We start from the raw sequence: 18,375 nt of genomic DNA, 5'->3' as shown, positions 1-18,375 counted from the left end.
TTCCCTCAGCTACTGTTTACCTAAGAATAACTGTCCCTTAAAGCTCTATCTGTGCGGCTCAGTGCACTTTCATATTTTTTCCCATATTTAAGATTCAAAACCTTTTAGACAAGCACAATTCAGACTACTAATTCCCATAATTCCATAAGCATATATTTTATTGTAGAGGTTTTGGTGCAATAGAATACTAGTATTGTCCCACTACTGACTGTGGTGCCTTTAGTAGACCAATACTTTCACACTGATTTCAAAATAACACCACTCATCACTATCAAATATTATAAAGTGCACAAAGACTAAATGAGACTAAAAGAGATAGATTTCTAAATGATTGCATGAGAAAAATGAACAAAAACTTTCATAAAAGGAAATCCCATGCCATTCCCCATAATCAGTACATAGACAAAACTCAGGTGGGGCCTCATGTGTGCCAATCAGTCCAGATCCATGGCAATCCTGTGAGATGTTATAACAGAGAAATCCGCTGTGTACACTGTGTGTATTCATCCTAACCTGTTTCTTGAACTGTTGGTTCAACTGAAACGTTGCTATATAGGGTAAATACTGTTTTGAGCTGTTGCAAAAGGAAATTGTTCTAATCTTTTTGTTTATATTACTAAAGAATCAGAGTACATTCAACACACCCAGTATCGAATGTCATTACTGTCATCCCTTTTAAATGCTTCCTGAGACTGGAATCTTTAATTAACTCTCAAATTTCATATTTTATAACAAATTTAATAACTCTCAATTTATCACTAGTGTGGTTTTTATGAGCAGTATTGATTTTACTGTCTAGAATAAATGCAGTCAACAATAAATAAACTAATAAAATACAATAAAGTCCAAAGTTGTTTGTCTCACAGCTTCGCTCTTTCGTTCTTTTAAAACACAAGGAAAGATCTCCCTGTGCCATATGTATAGTGTTCATTCTTAAACACTATTTAACAAAATGCTTATTTGTATTAAAGTTACAAAAATCTTTAGATTAAAAAATATATAATAATGGTTTTAAACTATGCTTTAAGGCTTTAATGTTACACTGAAACATTCTCTAGCATAAAGTATCACTACACAATGTTTCTGTGTGTAGGATTCCTCTCTACTACAGCTTGTAGTATTTATAAGTGTCTGTTGAAGATGGTTTGAAAGGTTAATTGACGTTGTGATCCTGTGGCAGCTGTCACGCAGCGGCATACAAATCACAGCTCAGGAGAATGTTTAGCGCAGTTTTACTGACATCTACAGGAAAGTTACTGCGTTTACAGGCTTTAGAATTCAACCTAACTCATGAGCTAATCATTCAAAATAACCCTGGCTGAGACTGATGTGTTAGAACAAAAAAAAAACCTAATAAGTAGTCGGTGTACAAATAATAGCACTATAAAAGAAATCAACATAAACAACTGCACATAAATTAGTGTGCTGCCCAGTAAACAACTGTAGCTACGCAATCAAGCATGAGCGAATTAGTTATTTAAGTGCATTAACAACACAAAAAGCCTTTTGATTTTGCATTTTGGTTTAATAATTGTTTACACATATAAACTTACACAAATCACAAATTATAACCAATTATAAGGAAACTTAGTGCTGATCAGTCAATGCCTAGTTCCACTATTGTCTGCCCATGTGACCTGTAATTCTCAGAACCTCAAACTTATTCAAAAGCTGCAAAACTGCAGTCTGCAATCTAATGACCATGTTTTCTAAAGACTTTTCAGGTTTTGCTTTTAAACTCAACCACACCACTGAAGAACTGCACACTTCTTTATAGGAATCGAATCTAAATCTTGCTAAAGCGCTTGTAAATGTATGCTCCAATGTTGATGCATGTTTATTCACCTGGAAGTATTGGAATAATTATATATAAATAAAATTTTAGAGCCCCGGTATCGCCAGGCTGCCACTCTTGGGCCCTTGAGCAAGGCCCTTAACCCTCTATGCTCCGGGGGTCCCTTACGAGGGAAATATCAAGGTCCGTGACGTCGGAGTGACGTGGGGCCGCCTTCCCATGGGCTCACCACCTGCATGAGGGACCGTGAGGGACGGTGCTGTGAGGATTGGGCAGCAGTCGAAGGCGGGGGCCTGCTTAGGCTGCTGCCCCCGCGACCCGAATTACGGATAAGCGGGAGAAAATGAATGAATGAGGATGAATGAATGAATGATAAAATTTTAGATAAATATAATTATCATTTAATGTAACAATTACTAATATGTGTATAACATTTGATTTCCAAAAAGCTTCAAACCTAAGCTCTCTCAGCAAACAAACAAACAAAAAAGAAGCAAAGATTAATAACAGGAACAGAATTAATTGTACACAAAGACAGAAAACACAAACCAACTGGTTTCAGTCATAAGAACAAAGACATTAAAACATATTCTCATATTTTGACATTTAGGCTAATTTGTTTGAATGAAATGAGAACTCATTTGTGTGGTAATGTCTGGCTCTAGTAGAGCTGGTAAGAGCTCAGAGCTGTACTCACACACAGCCAGACGAGAGTAAAGTTGATCACTGCAACAGTTGTACCAGCGTTAGAACGATACACTACCCGCCCTTTACGAGGCTGCACTGGTCTGAAATTGTCCACCATGGGGTTGCCGTCTTTAAATTTCAGGCTGGAGAAGACTGCAAGCTGTACAAGAACACAGAAATAGAGAAATGCATATGGATATTTCCCAACTTCACCCAATGCCTTCAGACACACCATCACTCCTACAAGCATTGAGGTTTACTTTTTAAAATGTGGTGTTATGTCAAAAACCAGTGTCACCTGATCTTTGCTAAGTGCAATAGGCTGCATAAATACAGTCCAGATCACGGACTCAGAGCAGCCTGGTGTGGTCTGAGAGCCTTCATAATGATAGTAGGCCCTCAGCTTACTCTGTTGCAGGATCAGGTTGTTCAGGGAGATGAGTACATCTGCCTGGCTTTCTACACAATGAAAAAAATAATAATAATACATTTACTTGCACATGAAGTTACATTTTATCCAATTCAAGTTTCAATCCTTTCAGCCAATGAAATCAAATCGAATGATCTTCTGACCAGAACCACTGTACATGAAATTATCCAATTAACCAATCATGTGGCAGCAGTGCAAAGCATTAATTATATAAAAATTCTAATCTCACTGACTCTTACAGTGGCATGCTTGTTGGCCAACCACCTGGTATTTTTTCCATCTTTATCTTCACTGTACCCTCAGATTCCAGTTTCATGTTATGCTTTTCTTAGATGCTTTATGCTTTTCTGCCTACTATGACTGTAAAGCCTGTGTGCTTTAGCTCTATTTTGAATCTATTCTCTTCTGGAAAAGTAGGATTCTGACTTTTGTATATCTACTTAATTCAGTTGATTCTAGAGTTTTACCTCACTCACCAAGAGAAACAGGTAGATGTGGTAGTACGGGTTTACTGTTGCCACAGAATTGTGTGTTTAACACCTCTTGCTTTGTCTCATCTAACCATGAGTCCAACCTCCCATCGGACAAACTTCAGTCATCCTGCCTTCTGACTCTTCTAAATAGCTTCTCCTTGAGCAGATCTCTGGATCTCGGTACGCTTGGCGGAGGAGGTATCGTCCTGGTTGTGTGCTCATTAACTAAAAATTAAACCCCAGCAAAACCGAACTGCTGGTCATCCCAGGTGATTCATCTCCAAGTCAGGATCTCAGAATAACTCTTCATAACTCTGTACTCTCCCCTTAAGCACTGCTCGCAACCTTGGGGCAACTATCGACAATCAACTGTCCTTCTGCTCACATGTTGCTAATGTCGCTCGTTCTTGTCTGTTCCTTCTCTACAACATCCGAAAGATTCGACCATATCTGTCCACACAGGCTGCTCAGGTGCTTGTTCAGTCTCTTGTCATTTCGAGACTGGACTACTGTAACTCTCTGCTGGCACGTCCACCTCTGAACGCAATTCGTCCACTGCAAATTATCCAAAACGTAGCTGTGCGACTTGTGTTCAACCTGCCCAATTTCTTTCACACCACCCCACTGCTGCTTTCCCTCCACTGGCTTCCAGTAGCTGCAGGCATCAGATTCAAAACACTGATGTTTGCTAAAAATGGACTAGCACCTTCTTACCCCAGAGACCTCAACACTCACTGCACCATGCTGCCTGAGATCCTCCAGCACCTTCTCTCAGGGGAAGAGGTAAGTATACTTCAAGGCTCTTCTCTGTTCTGACACCAAGGTTGTGAAATAAACTACCCCTAAATGTCCCTGGCTATCTTCAAGTGACAGGTGAAGACCTTCTTCTTCCTGAAACACTTTAACTAACACTTTCCAGGTTTGCTTTGTTTATATATATATATATATAAAAATCCTCTCAACACAGTTGTAGGCTGATTTATCTTAAGTTTGTAATCTAGGGTACCAGTTTAGATCTTGTCATTACTAAAGACTCAAAGCAATTTTTTACGTCGCTCTGGACAAGGGCGTCCGCTAAATGCCACAAATGTAAAGAGTGATTATTTGAATGACTGCAGACTTCCTGTCAGCTTAAACCAATCTGTCCATTCTTCTCTGATCTCTCTCAGAAATAAGTCATTTCTAACCCCAGAACTGTCATTGCATGGTGCAGCAGTCACATGATTGGCTGATTGAATGAATGCAGGAATAAACAGGAGTACAATATACCCACTGGTTGGTGTATATGTGCTTACGGTCATATATCAGTTTGACAATGACTTTTTTGTTAGGTAATCAATTTGTAGATAATAAAGCTACCTCATACTCTTGGCCAGATAAAATAGCTATATCGTGTCATTATAACTCTGATATTATTTACAACAAAGAAAGTGCATATAGACAAGTATTCTGTAAGTTTAAAAAAACATATCATATTGAAAAGTGCCTACCTGCATCTTGCACCTGAGCCAGAGCTTCAATGAAAGCATGATAGTCCTTGTTTTCAGTTTTTGACTCCTGCCACAAAAAATTCCAATAATGAACATTTATGAATATGAAAACAAAAAGGGAAATATAGATGAGTGGCTATGACATGGGGGCTTTTAGGCCTAAATGTCCAATTAAGCCAGGCCACTAAATGAATTTTGCCATCTCAGAACAGCTCACACTGAACCAAGCAATATGTTGATGCAGGAGATATGTCACAGTGTATGATACCTCATAATGCAAGTGCTCACACTGCAAGAGTTAAATGATTGTGATTAGGGCTGAAACGATTCCTTGAGTAACTCAAGTAATTTGAATACAGAAAAGCATCAAGCCAAATTATTTGCTTTGTTTAGACCATTTAACAAAACATGGAGCACTGTGTTTCACCACCGACCATTATTACTGATGCACCGGCCACTAAACTCTGGAGCTCTCTGGACAGGGAGAAAGAAATCGAGGGGTGAGGAGAAGATTCAGGCCAAAGAAAATGGCAAAGTTTTGGATAATTTCAAACAAAAACATAAAGAAAACCCCATACATTTATTTATCATTTCTTTTATTAATATATTTGTATTTGCATTTTGATGTAATATGGCAATTAAATGCACTAAATATATTGAGTTTTCACAGATATTCTTTTATGCAATTTTAGCAACAAAATGTTAAAAGAAAAACAAATTACTTTTTTATTTTAAGATGCCCATTTTATTTTCTCTTGTATATTTAGTATTTCTCTTTAATGAAGAAAAGTACTTTTCATTCTATTCCTCGATTAATTGATTAAATAATCCTTAGAATAAGTGTTTACTAAAATAATCGATAGCTGCAACCTCGTGTTGGCAGGCACGTAGCACGATTCCAGTATGCCACCATCCACAAGCCTTGATAAACATTTTGAGTATGAAAATGATTAAAATAATTATCTACAATCATCACAATCACCAGACCTCAACCAAGCTGAACAGCTATGATATATTTTGGAGCATCATCCTAAATCACACGGTCTATCAAACCGTCATTAAAACATAGATTGGGGGAACATCTTCACAAAAAAATAGTTCCTATTCCTTCAGTGCAGTTTAAGAGGTTTGTAGAATGGGAGCACTGAATATTTATAGAACAAGTTGTGTTGTTTATTCCATTGTCACCCATCTGTATTATGGTTTAACTGATGACTATAAAGACATATCAATGACAAATAAATCATTCCAGTAAACTGACTTGAAATTACAGTAGACAGTGAAAAGCAAACCTCGAAGAAGAATCCCAAACTCGCTTGGCCCTTTGGGTCACTCAGTGCATCTTCCACAGAAATGTATGTATGTGTCCTTTATACGTACAATGTGCAACTTAAAGGGAGAAAGAGAGAGAGACAGAGAGAGGGTGCATAAAACTACTTAATGATTAGATAAATAAGAATATAATTATACTAGCATATGCCTATATTGGTGTTATTGTGTATGTTCACCAATAAAGCAAATGTGAGTGACACCAGATATAATGACAAATTTCAGATATATTATCGTAGATCATCCTTCAACTATCAAACCTACAATATTTTTCCCTGAAGTGAAAATACACAGTATATGTGGTTTTCCTCTTACTCAATAAACCTTTTATTTGTTTAAAAAAAACATTGATAATCATTGGACTACTGAGAATCATCTGTACCTCCATGGGATATTGCTCTCCATCAATGGTGTGTTCGGACCCAGGACTGCCACTGTTGCCCCAGTGGAACTGCAGTTGGACAGCATTATAGGTCTGTGAGAGATTTCCCCCAGACACACTGGCCCCAAGAGGTATGTCCAGAGAAACTGACTGGGAAGAAATAAAGGTTTTAAAACCAGACATGCATTTTCTGTCTAGGAACTGCTGTCTATGAAATGTGCTAAAAAGAAGCATTATGCAAATATTTTCTAAAGAGTTGTGACAGTAAAAAGGGGACAGAAAGAAAACTGGAAAAACTATACAGGAATAAAACCAGGCTTTTTTTATGTGAGACATCCATGATTGCTCATGTAGCACTGAGATATGATCAGATAAAAGAAAAGATAAACAGATTTTGAACTATAAAATATACATATACCTTATTTTTATTGAATTATGCTGCATATTCATAAGTTTATTTTAACATGAAAGAGACTAGACAAGCCTGGTATCTCACTTGTGAGAAAAAAATGCCTTGTTGTCCAGAAGCTTGCTGGTTTACAAGGAGTTTTGTTGTTCTGTTTGCTCCAGAAGACATAGCACCCTAACTGAACTTTAAGAATACACAATTATAGACTGCTAGGCAAATGTACAGTATGTGTCCTAAAAGAGTGCAATGTAACAAAACCCCTGCAGGCAATTTGCTCACAGAACTGATGAAGGACTGCTGATTAAATGCACTGTTTCAACCCAAATCTGTTTGAGGTTCAATATAGTTAGCCACATAAAATTAGATGTCGTCAAAAACGATCAATCGGCGTCGATAATTGATTGCTGGAGTTATCAGCTATCTGAAAAAATCCATATCGATAGTTTTTCTTGCTTCCGGTTCGCTGTCATTACGAAATTCACCCTAGAGGTGAATCACTGACACCACATGCTGTTTGTTTTTTGCACATGAGACAACACGCTGCACGAAGAGCGCTATATTTTATTTTAATTTTTAATTGATTCGTTATATAATTGTATTTATTAATTTGTTTATTCATATTTATTTTATTTAGCGCATTTTCAGTATTCAGCACCTTTTTTATGCTTGTAATAATGTTCTGTACTATTTGACATGAAGTGTTTTTTCATTTTTTAAAACTATCGGCTAATTAATCGGTTATAATCGGTCAAACTCTTCTCAAAATGTTCTACTCCTATCCAGGTAAACAATATCTTAATAGAGCCGGCTTTGTGCACAGGGGCATTGTAATGCAGGAACAGGTTTGATTCTCCTACATTAAGAGTAGGGAAAACTTATTCCAAAAACTTTATATACAATTGTGTGCCTTCAGTTTGGGGTAGAACCACATATGGCTGAAAAAAAATCCAAAGTCATATTACTTTTGTGTATATAGTGTACCACTTGAAATGGAGAAAATAAAGATCTTAGAAAGAAAAAAAAACATGCAGATGTACAGAAGACGTGACACGGCCCACTCGGATTCCCTTTCAGGTGTTCCAACACACCTCTCAATCACAAGAGAGCACACTGGCTTTCCATAGGGTCACTATTTCCACTTTAATCACTCTAAAGCAACGGTCCCCAACCTTTTTTGCGCCATGGACCGGATTAATGTCAGACAATATTTTCACGGACCCGCTTTCAAAGTGTGGCGGATAAATGCAACAAAATAAAATGATACAACCATAAAAACTGGTATTTTCTAAATATAGGAAATATCTTGACATGCCTCAAGAGTGAGTCATGGACAGATGTGGCAGAAAGAATTCGGTAATTTTCCATATAAAATTTTTTCCAAATAATAAATAAAACAGAAATAATGTAAGTTATGTATTCTTCCGTGCGGCCCGGTACCAATTGACAAACGGACCGGTGCCGGTTCGCGGCCCGGGGGTTGGGGACCACTGGTCTAAAGTACATGAAGTATACAGAATGTCCAAGATTACCAGTTTGCCCGGTATTCTTCAGCCTGCTGGTAAAGATCTCGTTGTAACCAGTGAATCTGAATTCAGTGAGACTTGATGACTGCGTTGTTTTCTTGGACACTATGTTGATTGGAGATTGTCTGTTACCACCACATGACTCATTCACCTCGTTCTATACTACTGGACCTGCACACAACAGAGATTTTACAGGATTAGATGCACCTTTAATTTGTATGACTTTTAAGAGGGTTAAAATAAACCTATTATATGTAAATTATTACCTTTGCACGGTTGATCACAAGACATCTGGGACTGATAACACCAATCTGCATAAACAAAATGTCAGTATCAACAGGCAGATTTTGATTTGCTAAAATATTTTAATTGTTATAACAATAATTAAGAATTTCATATTTAAGTTGCCATTGGTTTCACACTGTGTACATTATTTTGAAAATATTTCGAAAAGGGCTGCTAAACTTCTAAAACCCACCACAGGTCACGTTTTAAATTCTGCACATAAATCCATGTATTCATGATTGAGGCAGGTGTCTTACTTACATTTAGAAAATCAAATGTTTATATATGTGCACATCATTAGATATAAAAAGTGCACAGGTGGTACAATAGTATATTTAAGAGAGCAATGGCCCTCACTTGTTCAGGTCATTTGTGAGATGGCACGATAATTTAGGGCAAGTCAGAGATACTATGTAAAAACATACTAATTTTCACACAAGTGCGACTCTTTTACCCGATATTGAACCCTCTTTTTTTTCAGCTTAAATATACAAACATGCATGAAACTCTTTTGTATTTCAATGCTTGCTGAGCTCTAATAAACCTTCTCAGTCATATGTTTACAAAACTGACTGTGTGCCTATAGTGGCAATACAAATTTTTTTCAATGGCACTTGAAAGATATACTCTTTTGTGTACATAAAGGGCACTCATGTGGAACGTACACCCCTATGCGGTGAACCTTGTCGTCCCTGATGGGTGATATAAGTTGGCATATCATTAACCACATTGAGAGTTTGTTCTTTGGTCCACAGTCAACTCTCCTATTGGCTGTTTATACATCAATTGTGCTTTGAAATTCTGAAGGGCACAAAAGTGATCCCTACCCAACGTACATTAAACAAACTCCGAATTCAAGTATAAACAAGCAGTCCAGTTTTGATGGCCTATAAAAATCTATTCAAATGTTGTCCAAGAGTCAATTAGTGCTTTCCAATTTCTTTCAACGGAAGTGATTTCTGTTGGATCGGCAAACATTCATTCGGTGTTTATACTAAAATATAATATTTGAAACTAGGAAAAAAGATCAATATCAATTCTTTGAATTCCCTGTTTATTATTTTGTAGGGGTTTATTGTAGGATTTTATTCTAACAGTCATAAAAAAAAAGAAAAAAAAAAGAAAAGAAAAAAAAAAAAGAAAAAAAAACAAAACATTGAAACCATGAAAACATTTCCTGGCAAAAACATTGATCTCTCAAATCTGCAGCCAAAAGAGTCGACTCTTATTGTGAGCTGAGTCAAATGATCCGACTCAATGCTCCGTAACCGGCTGCAATATTTTAATTAAAACTGAGTGAAAAATTTCAAAATCATACTTAGTCCTATATTTAACTAGGTGAAAATAATATCGTATTAATTATAAATAAGTGAAAAATAAGCTTTAGTCCTAATTTTAACTAAGTAAAATAAATTATATTTAGTCCTATATTTAACTAGGTGAAAATAATATTGTCTTCATTTTAAATAAGTGAAAAATAAGCTTAAGTCCTAATTTTAAATGAAACATAATATTTAATCCAAAACTAAGGGAAAATACTTTTTAGTCCTAAAAGAGTAAGTATATTCTGGTATTAACTCTGGTGCTTGAACCCGAGCCTGAGGTAAATTAGCCTAGAAATGCTAATTTACCTCAGGCTCGGGTTCAAGCACCAGAGTTAATACCAGAATATACGAAAATATTCTAAATATCTATAATATTTAACTATCTATAATATTTAACTCCACAATTCAATTTTATTGTGCTACGGTGTAGTTTTGAATATTTAGAATTAGCTAACACTCGGTGAATGGGTGAACTAATGGAGCTAGTCAAGAACAAAATGCAGATTGCACACTTTTCATTCACTCACCCTCAGAAACGCAGCACTTTAATACTAATGCCAGAAAATAATACAAAAACAGACGAGTCATGTTGGATAATATCCAAAATTTGGCACATTACAGCTATAACACACGGATCAGCAACCGGCAGATCAGCAGTGTTTTAAAGTAACTCTTTACAGTGTGTCGGCTCGTTAAGAGACCCGACTCTTAAATGAGTCGTTTGAGAGGTTTTGCTGTTTCCTCGATTTCTTTTAAAACATTTTTCAATTATAATGTCAAAATGTTGCGAAAGATGATTTATGAATCGATTTTACTCATAGTTTAGCCAGGAAAATGGAAAAACATGTATTTCTGTGAATGAGTCGGATCTTATTGGTTAGCTGAATCAGATTATATGACTCACTGAATCTCTCATCCCTCTATCACAGACTGTGATCAACAGCTTCGTTTTTCTGACTAATATGTAATTTATTTAAAGGCATTGTTATTGTTGTGTGTTCAATAATCATTTTATCCTCCTCTAAACTCTTCGAATTGTAAATAACATTCTGTACAACAGTTTGGTCTGGTATTTTATTATTGCTGCTTATCAGTTATACAAAATAATAATTGGAAAAAAAACCTATATAATATATTTATATATTAGGGCTGTCAAACGATTAAAATATTTAATCGTGAATAATCTCATGATTGTCATGGACAACTTATGGATGCCTTATACAAATGCATGTTTATTTTAGTAAAACCATACGCAACATATAGCATGAGGACAAAATATTCTTGTAAATGTTTAAAAAGTAACTATAGTGTTTTCACAAGGATGGACGGTTTTAAATGCCGGATGTGAGCATCATGGCAAATTTGGGTGCTTGATTTGAGACTTAAACATGATTGAAACGCATCAGTAAAACAAATGTTTAAAAATAATTTTTCATGGAGTTTTTTTTAATATCTGAAAAGAAATGACCATGACCATATACATACACATGTCCCCCATAGGACATGTGTACATATATACACTGTCCTATGAAGATAACGAAACATACAGCCATTATTTTCTAAATAGCTGGCAACAAAAGTGAGTACACTAATTGAACATATCAAAACTGTGCCCAAAGTGTCAATATTTTGTCTGAGCACCATTATTATTTAGCACTACCGACTTTTGTGATACTGTATAAATAATATATAATAAAACATGCACAAACACACACACAAATAGGTGAGGAGGCCTGGGGTGCAGTCAGCATCCCAATTTATCCCAAAGCGGTTAAATAGAGATGAGGTGAGAGCTCTATAGCAGGCCACTCAAGCTCTTCCACTCCAACCTAATCATGGAGCTCGATTTGTGTACAGGAACATTGTCATGCTGGCACAGGGTTAGGTCTTCAAATTTAGGTTAAATACAATTTAAATGCTCCCACATACACCTGGGTGCCTTCAACTTTGTGGTAACAGTTTGGGGAAGAACCACATAGGCTGGAAATTATATTTGATATTTAGATTTATATTGTATATTTATATATATACACACACACACACACATATATATATATATATATATACATACACATACATACATATATAAATATATATATATATATACACACACACACCCATACTCTGAGGGGTGCCAACAATAAGAGTCTCTCAGGTTGAGGTTAGTAATCCATTAACTGCTCATACTTCTGCTTATTTGCTTTTTCATCAGCAGCAACCCTTACAACCTTCTACATTAAATCCGTTGAGTAAACTTACAAGCAACTGGGTAATACAACCTTTGAGACACCAGGACAGGAACCAGGACAGTTTTTTCATCAACTTAAACGGCTGCCACTCTTAATTAAAATAAACAAACATGTAAGTGCAGATGCAGTGATGTTTTCTGAGATGATGTTAATTTATTATGTGCACTGTGATTTCTTGGTTGCAGGCATTTTTGTCTCCTTTTGACTTCCAGAATGAGGGATTAAAAATGAGCCATTGTGAGGGAACTGTTTATAGCTGTTACAGTATAAATAAAAACAGGAACTTGTTTTATAAATGTTCCACATTAAACACAGTAAATATTGTGCATATTGATGCATGTAAATATGTGTATACTTAATTTTTTCTTAAAATGTTATTTGGGATAATGAAATAATATAACTGAAGTAACTTTCTTTCGGCTTCCCCCATTAGGGGTCGCCACAGCGGATCATCCACATGTTTAATTTGGCATGTTTTTTACGCCGGATGCCCTTCCTAACGCAACCCTTCCCAACGCAACCCTTCCCATTTATCCGGGCTTGGGAATGGCACTAAGAGTGGCTGGGGTTCTCAGTTTTCTGTCAGTCTGTCAAATATTTCAAGATGTGCCAGGCTTTACTCCTTTTACACACAAAAAATAATAACTATTGGAATGATTGTTCAGAAATGTTGTTCAGGGGGGAGTGTTGTTCGGGGGGGAGTGTTGTTCAGGGGGGAGTGGTGGCTCCAGCGGTTAAGGCGCTGGGTTGCCGATCGGAAGGTCTGGGGTTCAAGCCCCGGTATCGCCAAGCTGCCACTCTTGGGCCCTTGAGCAAGGCCCTTAACCCTCTATGCTCCGGGGGTCCCTTACGAGGGAAATATCAAGGTCCGTGACGTCGGAGTGACGTAGGGCCGCCTTCCCGTGGGCTCACCACCTGCAGGAGGGACCGTAAGGGACGGTGCTGTGAGGATTGGGCAGCAGTCGAAGGCGGGGGCCTGCTTAGACTGCTGCCCCCGCGACCCGAATTACGGATAAGCGGGAGAAAATGAATGAAAAAAAAAAGGAACGATTGTTCACAGCTAATATTGTTCAACAATGTAGCTATATCTAAAAGTATCTAAAATTAATCAAATTTAAAAAAAAAATCTAAATTAGCATTATACACATCACTGTGGTGAATGAAAAATAAATAAATAAACATTTTATAGACACATACTGCAATTCAAACACTATATATAAACACTTTACCTTGTTTTTCATCCAGGAAAAAGAAAGAGTCAGCTGATCCCAAAGACATTCTTTTTATTTGTCCAATGGGATTTGACTTGTACAGTGCAATTCTTTACAACATTTACTAAGTGACGATTTTCAGCCACTAGTACGGATAACTATATATATTACAGTGGGTTTGGTTTTTTTCTTTTTTTTTTATCTAAATCAACAGTGTTCCTTCATCATCTTGCCATTTGAAAGAAAAGACCTAAATCGTTAGGCTTAGCAGAACCTTAGAAAATACTCACTTGCTAAGTGTTCGTACTATTACACGTGTTTAGTCGTTACTGATAAGTGACATGGTGCATTCCAAGAGAGAAGGAACAGAAAAAAAAAAAAAACCCAAATGAAAATAAATGGCACTAGTATTTCAAGGAACACAATAAAACAATATGTACAGCTAGGAACCATTTCTGATAGAAAAATGAAAAAGAAAAAAAAAAAGGTTTGCTTTTTTTTTTTTTTTTCATTTGAGGGTTTATGTAATGTTAATCTGCACGTTCCAATTTATACATAAAATGAAACTGTACTCGGGTCTGAACAATTCACAGGTTTGGATATTCGCTCGAATCCTTCTTAACACCCCAAAATCATTCTCTCCCTGCGTTCAACACTGTTTTTAAGGTGTAAGGTTATAGGTAGTTTCAACAGAATTGTAATTCACGCCACAGGCAACAATGCAGAGGGCTTACAGACTGCAAACTCAAATTAATTTATTACATTAAATTGTTTTATATCAAATTGCAATTGAAATCTGGATTCCCCTCACATGGCCAGGAGCATGTTGAGAACAGTATTGCAACGAGAGAAAAAGTACAACATTGCTACAGCATCCTTTAGCATCCAGACTGTTCCTCCATTAAAAAGCAGAAACAAGCGAGCACATGACCCGTCGCATGGATCGTGTTCATTTGTCTCCCTCTTCAGTAGAGAAGCTCATTCACGCATTTATAACTGGCCTCGTATCATATTCAAATGGCAACATCCAGCAACATCTCTTCAGTAACTTCCCTCAGAAATACACACACAAAATAAAAAGATAAAGAAAAAAGAAAAAAGACAAACACTACATTCAAGTTCAAACCACAGAGTAAACAAACCGCATCTTTTCTCCCTTTCACCCTCGGTTTGGTCTTGGATTTCCCTCAGATTTACAACAGCTTAGAGTGCACAAAATAATGATCCAAAATAAGATTTTCTTTTAAATACTGTAGCAGCAGCATCATCATTTAAACGGCGAGCCTCTGTGTTTAGCACAAAAACTTTGGAGTAACTGGCTTCAAGGGCAGACGGGAGATTGTCCTCTAATGTACGTTTATATTTGTGGATGTATTTGTTATGGAGTTCAAGAGGGTTAAATCTGTGCGTCCATACCATGTCACACATTTCTACAGTTATGGATATAATGTGAATTCTTTTTGAGATGAAAAAAAAAAAAAACGGTTTTTCACATTAGGGTCACTTTAGCCACAGTGTCCCCTGGTGGTAGCCATCAGCTTTTCTCCCTCGACTAGAAAGGAGATAAATTAGTTCCGACTCCTCGGTGTGATAAGAAGAAAAACTTCCAACTCTTAATCTCATTCAAGCTTTATTCAGTCATCAATTCGTTCCCTGACTCCAGTCCAGTTTTTGCTTGCGAACGAAGCGCTTCAGCTCACACCAACCCTTGAATCCTCACTAACCAGCGTGGGTGTTGCATCTCTGCCAAAAACAGCAGGTGACTCTCATGGCACCTACATAAGGGGGCCTGGGAAGCCCACGGGGTGGGAAACTGATTAGCGCGCTCAGCTCGAGGCTGTGGCGATGGGCTTTTTCAGCTGCTGTGAGCGCAATTCCCGCGTTCGGCTCTCCAGCAGCAGGTCGTAGCACGAGTTACACACCAGCTCTGGATCGTAAAGCTGCTGATCGGGGATGGGCAGCTTCAGGTGGCAGCAGTCTTTACAGAACACGTTTCCACAGTTTCTGAGGAAACAGATGCACAGTTACTGTTAATTTAAACTTTACCTTTATTACAATCAACTAAAAGTCCTCAAAAATATATAATAAAACGATGCTGTACACCAAAATCACAACCCTTTTTTTCCCCCTCTCCATTCCAAGGTTTATTTAGGTGTGTCCAAACTTTAGGTGTGTATTTAAGATGTAATTATCACCATTATTCTCATGCTGTTCCACTGTCGCACGTCAATTAAAAACGGCGTGGTGCATTTCGGTTTAGACGTTCATACCTGCAGTGATGGCGTCTCTTAGCTATCCAGAACTCGCTATCACAGTTGAAGCAATGTGAGGCCATATGGTCAGGAACCCATCTAGTAACCTGTGTAAGGTTTAGGAAGAGATTGGGGCTCAGATTTCACATCCTAATAAAATATTTGAACTGCTGAACGTGCGCAATAACAGGTTTGTATAACTAAAATGACACTCTTTGAATCTGACATATGTGCCCATACAACACAGCCATTATCCATCATTTTCATGAACAACCTTTTACCCTATGAGTTGGTATCATAAAGTTTTGAGACTAGTTTTGTAACACACCAACAGGTGGCAACACAAGGCTGCACGCATTGTCACAGGAAGCATCGACCTTCATAATTCAGCGTGCTAAAACTCATCGTCCTGTGTAAATAGGAAGCTGTGCAACTGGTGCAATTCTGAGCACGTGCCCACCCTGTCGCTGAGCTCCCCTCGCACGTGAGTTTCTCGACGAAAACAACACAATCTCATTTCCGCACCCAGCCAGATTCGAACATGAAGATCCGGCTTGACACGCTTCGGGACATATTCCAGAAGTGGCAGGAACACTGTATTGCTGTGCAATGGGACTTTTTTTTTAGGTGATAGTGCGTAAATGTAGATAATTGAAGTACTGTCTTGTAAACAGGGATAGTCTCGAAACTCGTTGATACCACCTCGTATTCTTTCTTGATCTCACTAATGCTCTGCGATCATAAGATTTGTTTCTTTGCTTCTTTTCCACCATTTCCAAGCACTAATCACATTCCGATTCCTCCCAAAATGTGTGCTCTGCCCAATGCTAGAGAACATGCACCGCCAGTCACCGAATAAACTGGTATTAGGAAATATCAGTGATTGTTATTTCCCCCCTTCCCCCCATATATTTTCACCTCTGTATCTTTTCTCTCTACACGATCCCAGCTGCCTTCACTGAGGCGGTCCTCGCTGTGGGCCGATAGAGAGTCCTCTTCATCGCCATCATCTGACTCTCGGAGACATGTCTGCAATGAAACAAGAAGATGGGAGACGTTAGCGCATTAGTGATTTAAACATCATTAGCGAAATTCCTTCTTCTCGCAAGTCACTGGGGCAATCACACTCACAATATCATCCTCATAGTAGATGTCTGGCTCGGATGGTGGCGAGCTGTGTGGTCTGCTCTCCAGTTTCATCTGCAGCTGCTTAACCTGCCGCCGCAGCACCTCCACCTCCTGCTTGTAGCTTGCCTCGATCTGGCGCAGACGTTGTTGCACGGCATCCAGCGGCACCGGCAGGCCGTCGTCGTCAACGCAGTGTGCCGCTGCCGGAATCTGCCGTAACGATGGCCCCAGAGCTGAGGAAAAGGCCGAAGAAGTGCAGAGTGTGGTGTTTTTCACTGCTGACATCCAGCCGGGTTGGACTGGACTGCTCAGATTTCGCGGAGTCTCTCTGTACCCTCCGCCTGTGCAACCAGACCCGACACGAAGAAGTTTCTTAACACTCTGAGCCCACTTTTCATCACTTGTGGCCAGGACTGAGACTTTTCCATTGTTGACCTTCTGAACAGAATGCAACTCGGCCGTGGTGCCATACTCATCCTTAATGGTTTCTGTAGACTCCTCCAACTGGACAAGAGTAGTGAGTTTTTTGATCTCTAAAAGCTCTGCAGCAGAAGGTGAAGGGAAGCCAAGTGTCTCAGTGGTGCTCTCTTCCTTCTCTGTGCCATTTGAAAGCGGAGCATTAGGAGGATCTTCAGTAGTAGTGAGTGTGCAGGTAGCATTAACAGTCCTAGCCTGCACTTCCTGTGGTAATGGTGGGAGGGTAGGGCTGGCAATTTGATGCAAAGTTTGGTGCAAAATGGGTGCGCCTTGTGACAGGGGTGAAACTGAATCCAAGGTTAAGGGATGGTTCAAGGATGGCAAAGGCTGTGTAGTGAGACAGGGTTCTGGCATGATATTTACACAGCTGTCCTGATCAGACTTTGGAGAGGGTGAGGAAGGTGTCTCTTCACATGTACCTACTTCCTCATCTGCACTACACAATTTGGTTTCAGAGGCAAACTCTAGGTTTTCGGTGAAACTGCCACCTTGGCCAATCATTGGCTCCAAAGGAGGCCGTCCCTCTTGGCAGTGCTTGTTGAGGTTGGGATCGCTGGAGGTGCGCGTGAGAGCGACGCCGTTTTCGAAAGGGCACATCAGGTTGTCCATGGAACGTGTCTTAGGAAGCCTGTATTAAAATAGCATTAAGTTAAACCGAATGTGAAGTGCTGATGTAACGTAAAAACACTGTGTTCAATCGATCCTTATCCGGCGTATTATATTTACAATCGTGAATTTAATCAATCAAATAATTATCAAGTAATTTAAGGTTTACTTTAACAAAAATGCACATTCTGTTTTACTTGCCTAGCTCGTGACAATTTCTTTTGCTATGCTACCCTAGCTTTCCAGAAGAGGGCATCATCATCTCAAAATCTGTATTCTGTTTCAGCTCATTGATCAGCATAAAACACCACGAGTGACTGTTCT

General features: G+C 38.4%; 2 protein-coding genes across 25 annotated transcripts in view; both read right to left on the bottom strand.

The window, feature by feature from the left end:
* Positions 1-2,181: 2,181 nt before the first annotated feature.
* On the bottom strand, positions 2,182-9,524 carry LOC310720649 (carbonic anhydrase 4-like; the record flags this gene model as incomplete). The annotated part of the gene is made up of 8 exons (XM_083531429.1): positions 2,182-2,642; positions 2,781-2,941; positions 4,876-4,942; positions 6,168-6,243; positions 6,469-6,479; positions 6,551-6,732; positions 8,525-8,675; positions 9,486-9,524. 8 exons carry the CDS (start codon positions 9,522-9,524, stop codon positions 2,457-2,459), a joined length of 873 nt encoding a protein of 290 aa, XP_083387555.1. The 3' UTR covers positions 2,182-2,456.
* Positions 9,525-13,643: 4,119 nt separating this feature from the next.
* The window catches only part of mtmr4 (myotubularin related protein 4), a 68,465-nt gene continuing 63,733 nt past the window's right edge, over positions 13,644-18,375 (bottom strand). For 23 of the 24 annotated variants that reach the window (XM_083531749.1, XM_083531755.1, XM_083531735.1 and 20 more), the window contains 4 exons: positions 16,972-18,073; positions 16,759-16,869; positions 15,859-15,947; positions 13,644-15,592 (listed from right to left, as the gene is read on the bottom strand). In XM_083531749.1, coding sequence (XP_083387875.1) covers positions 15,415-15,592; positions 15,859-15,947; positions 16,759-16,869; positions 16,972-18,073 — 1,480 coding nt within the window. In that variant the 3' untranslated portion in view covers positions 13,644-15,414. Of the gene's footprint in view, positions 15,719-15,805; positions 15,948-16,758; positions 16,870-16,971; positions 18,074-18,375 lie in introns of all 24 variants that reach the window. The other variant, XM_083531734.1, reaches the window with a different exon arrangement.

Source organism: Silurus aristotelis, assembly GCF_946808225.1.
Source record: "Silurus aristotelis genome assembly, chromosome: 26".
Classification (NCBI taxonomy): domain Eukaryota; kingdom Metazoa; phylum Chordata; class Actinopteri; order Siluriformes; family Siluridae; genus Silurus; species Silurus aristotelis.
Note: the sequence above shows the minus strand (reverse complement) of the source record. Positions and strands in the feature narration are given on the sequence as shown.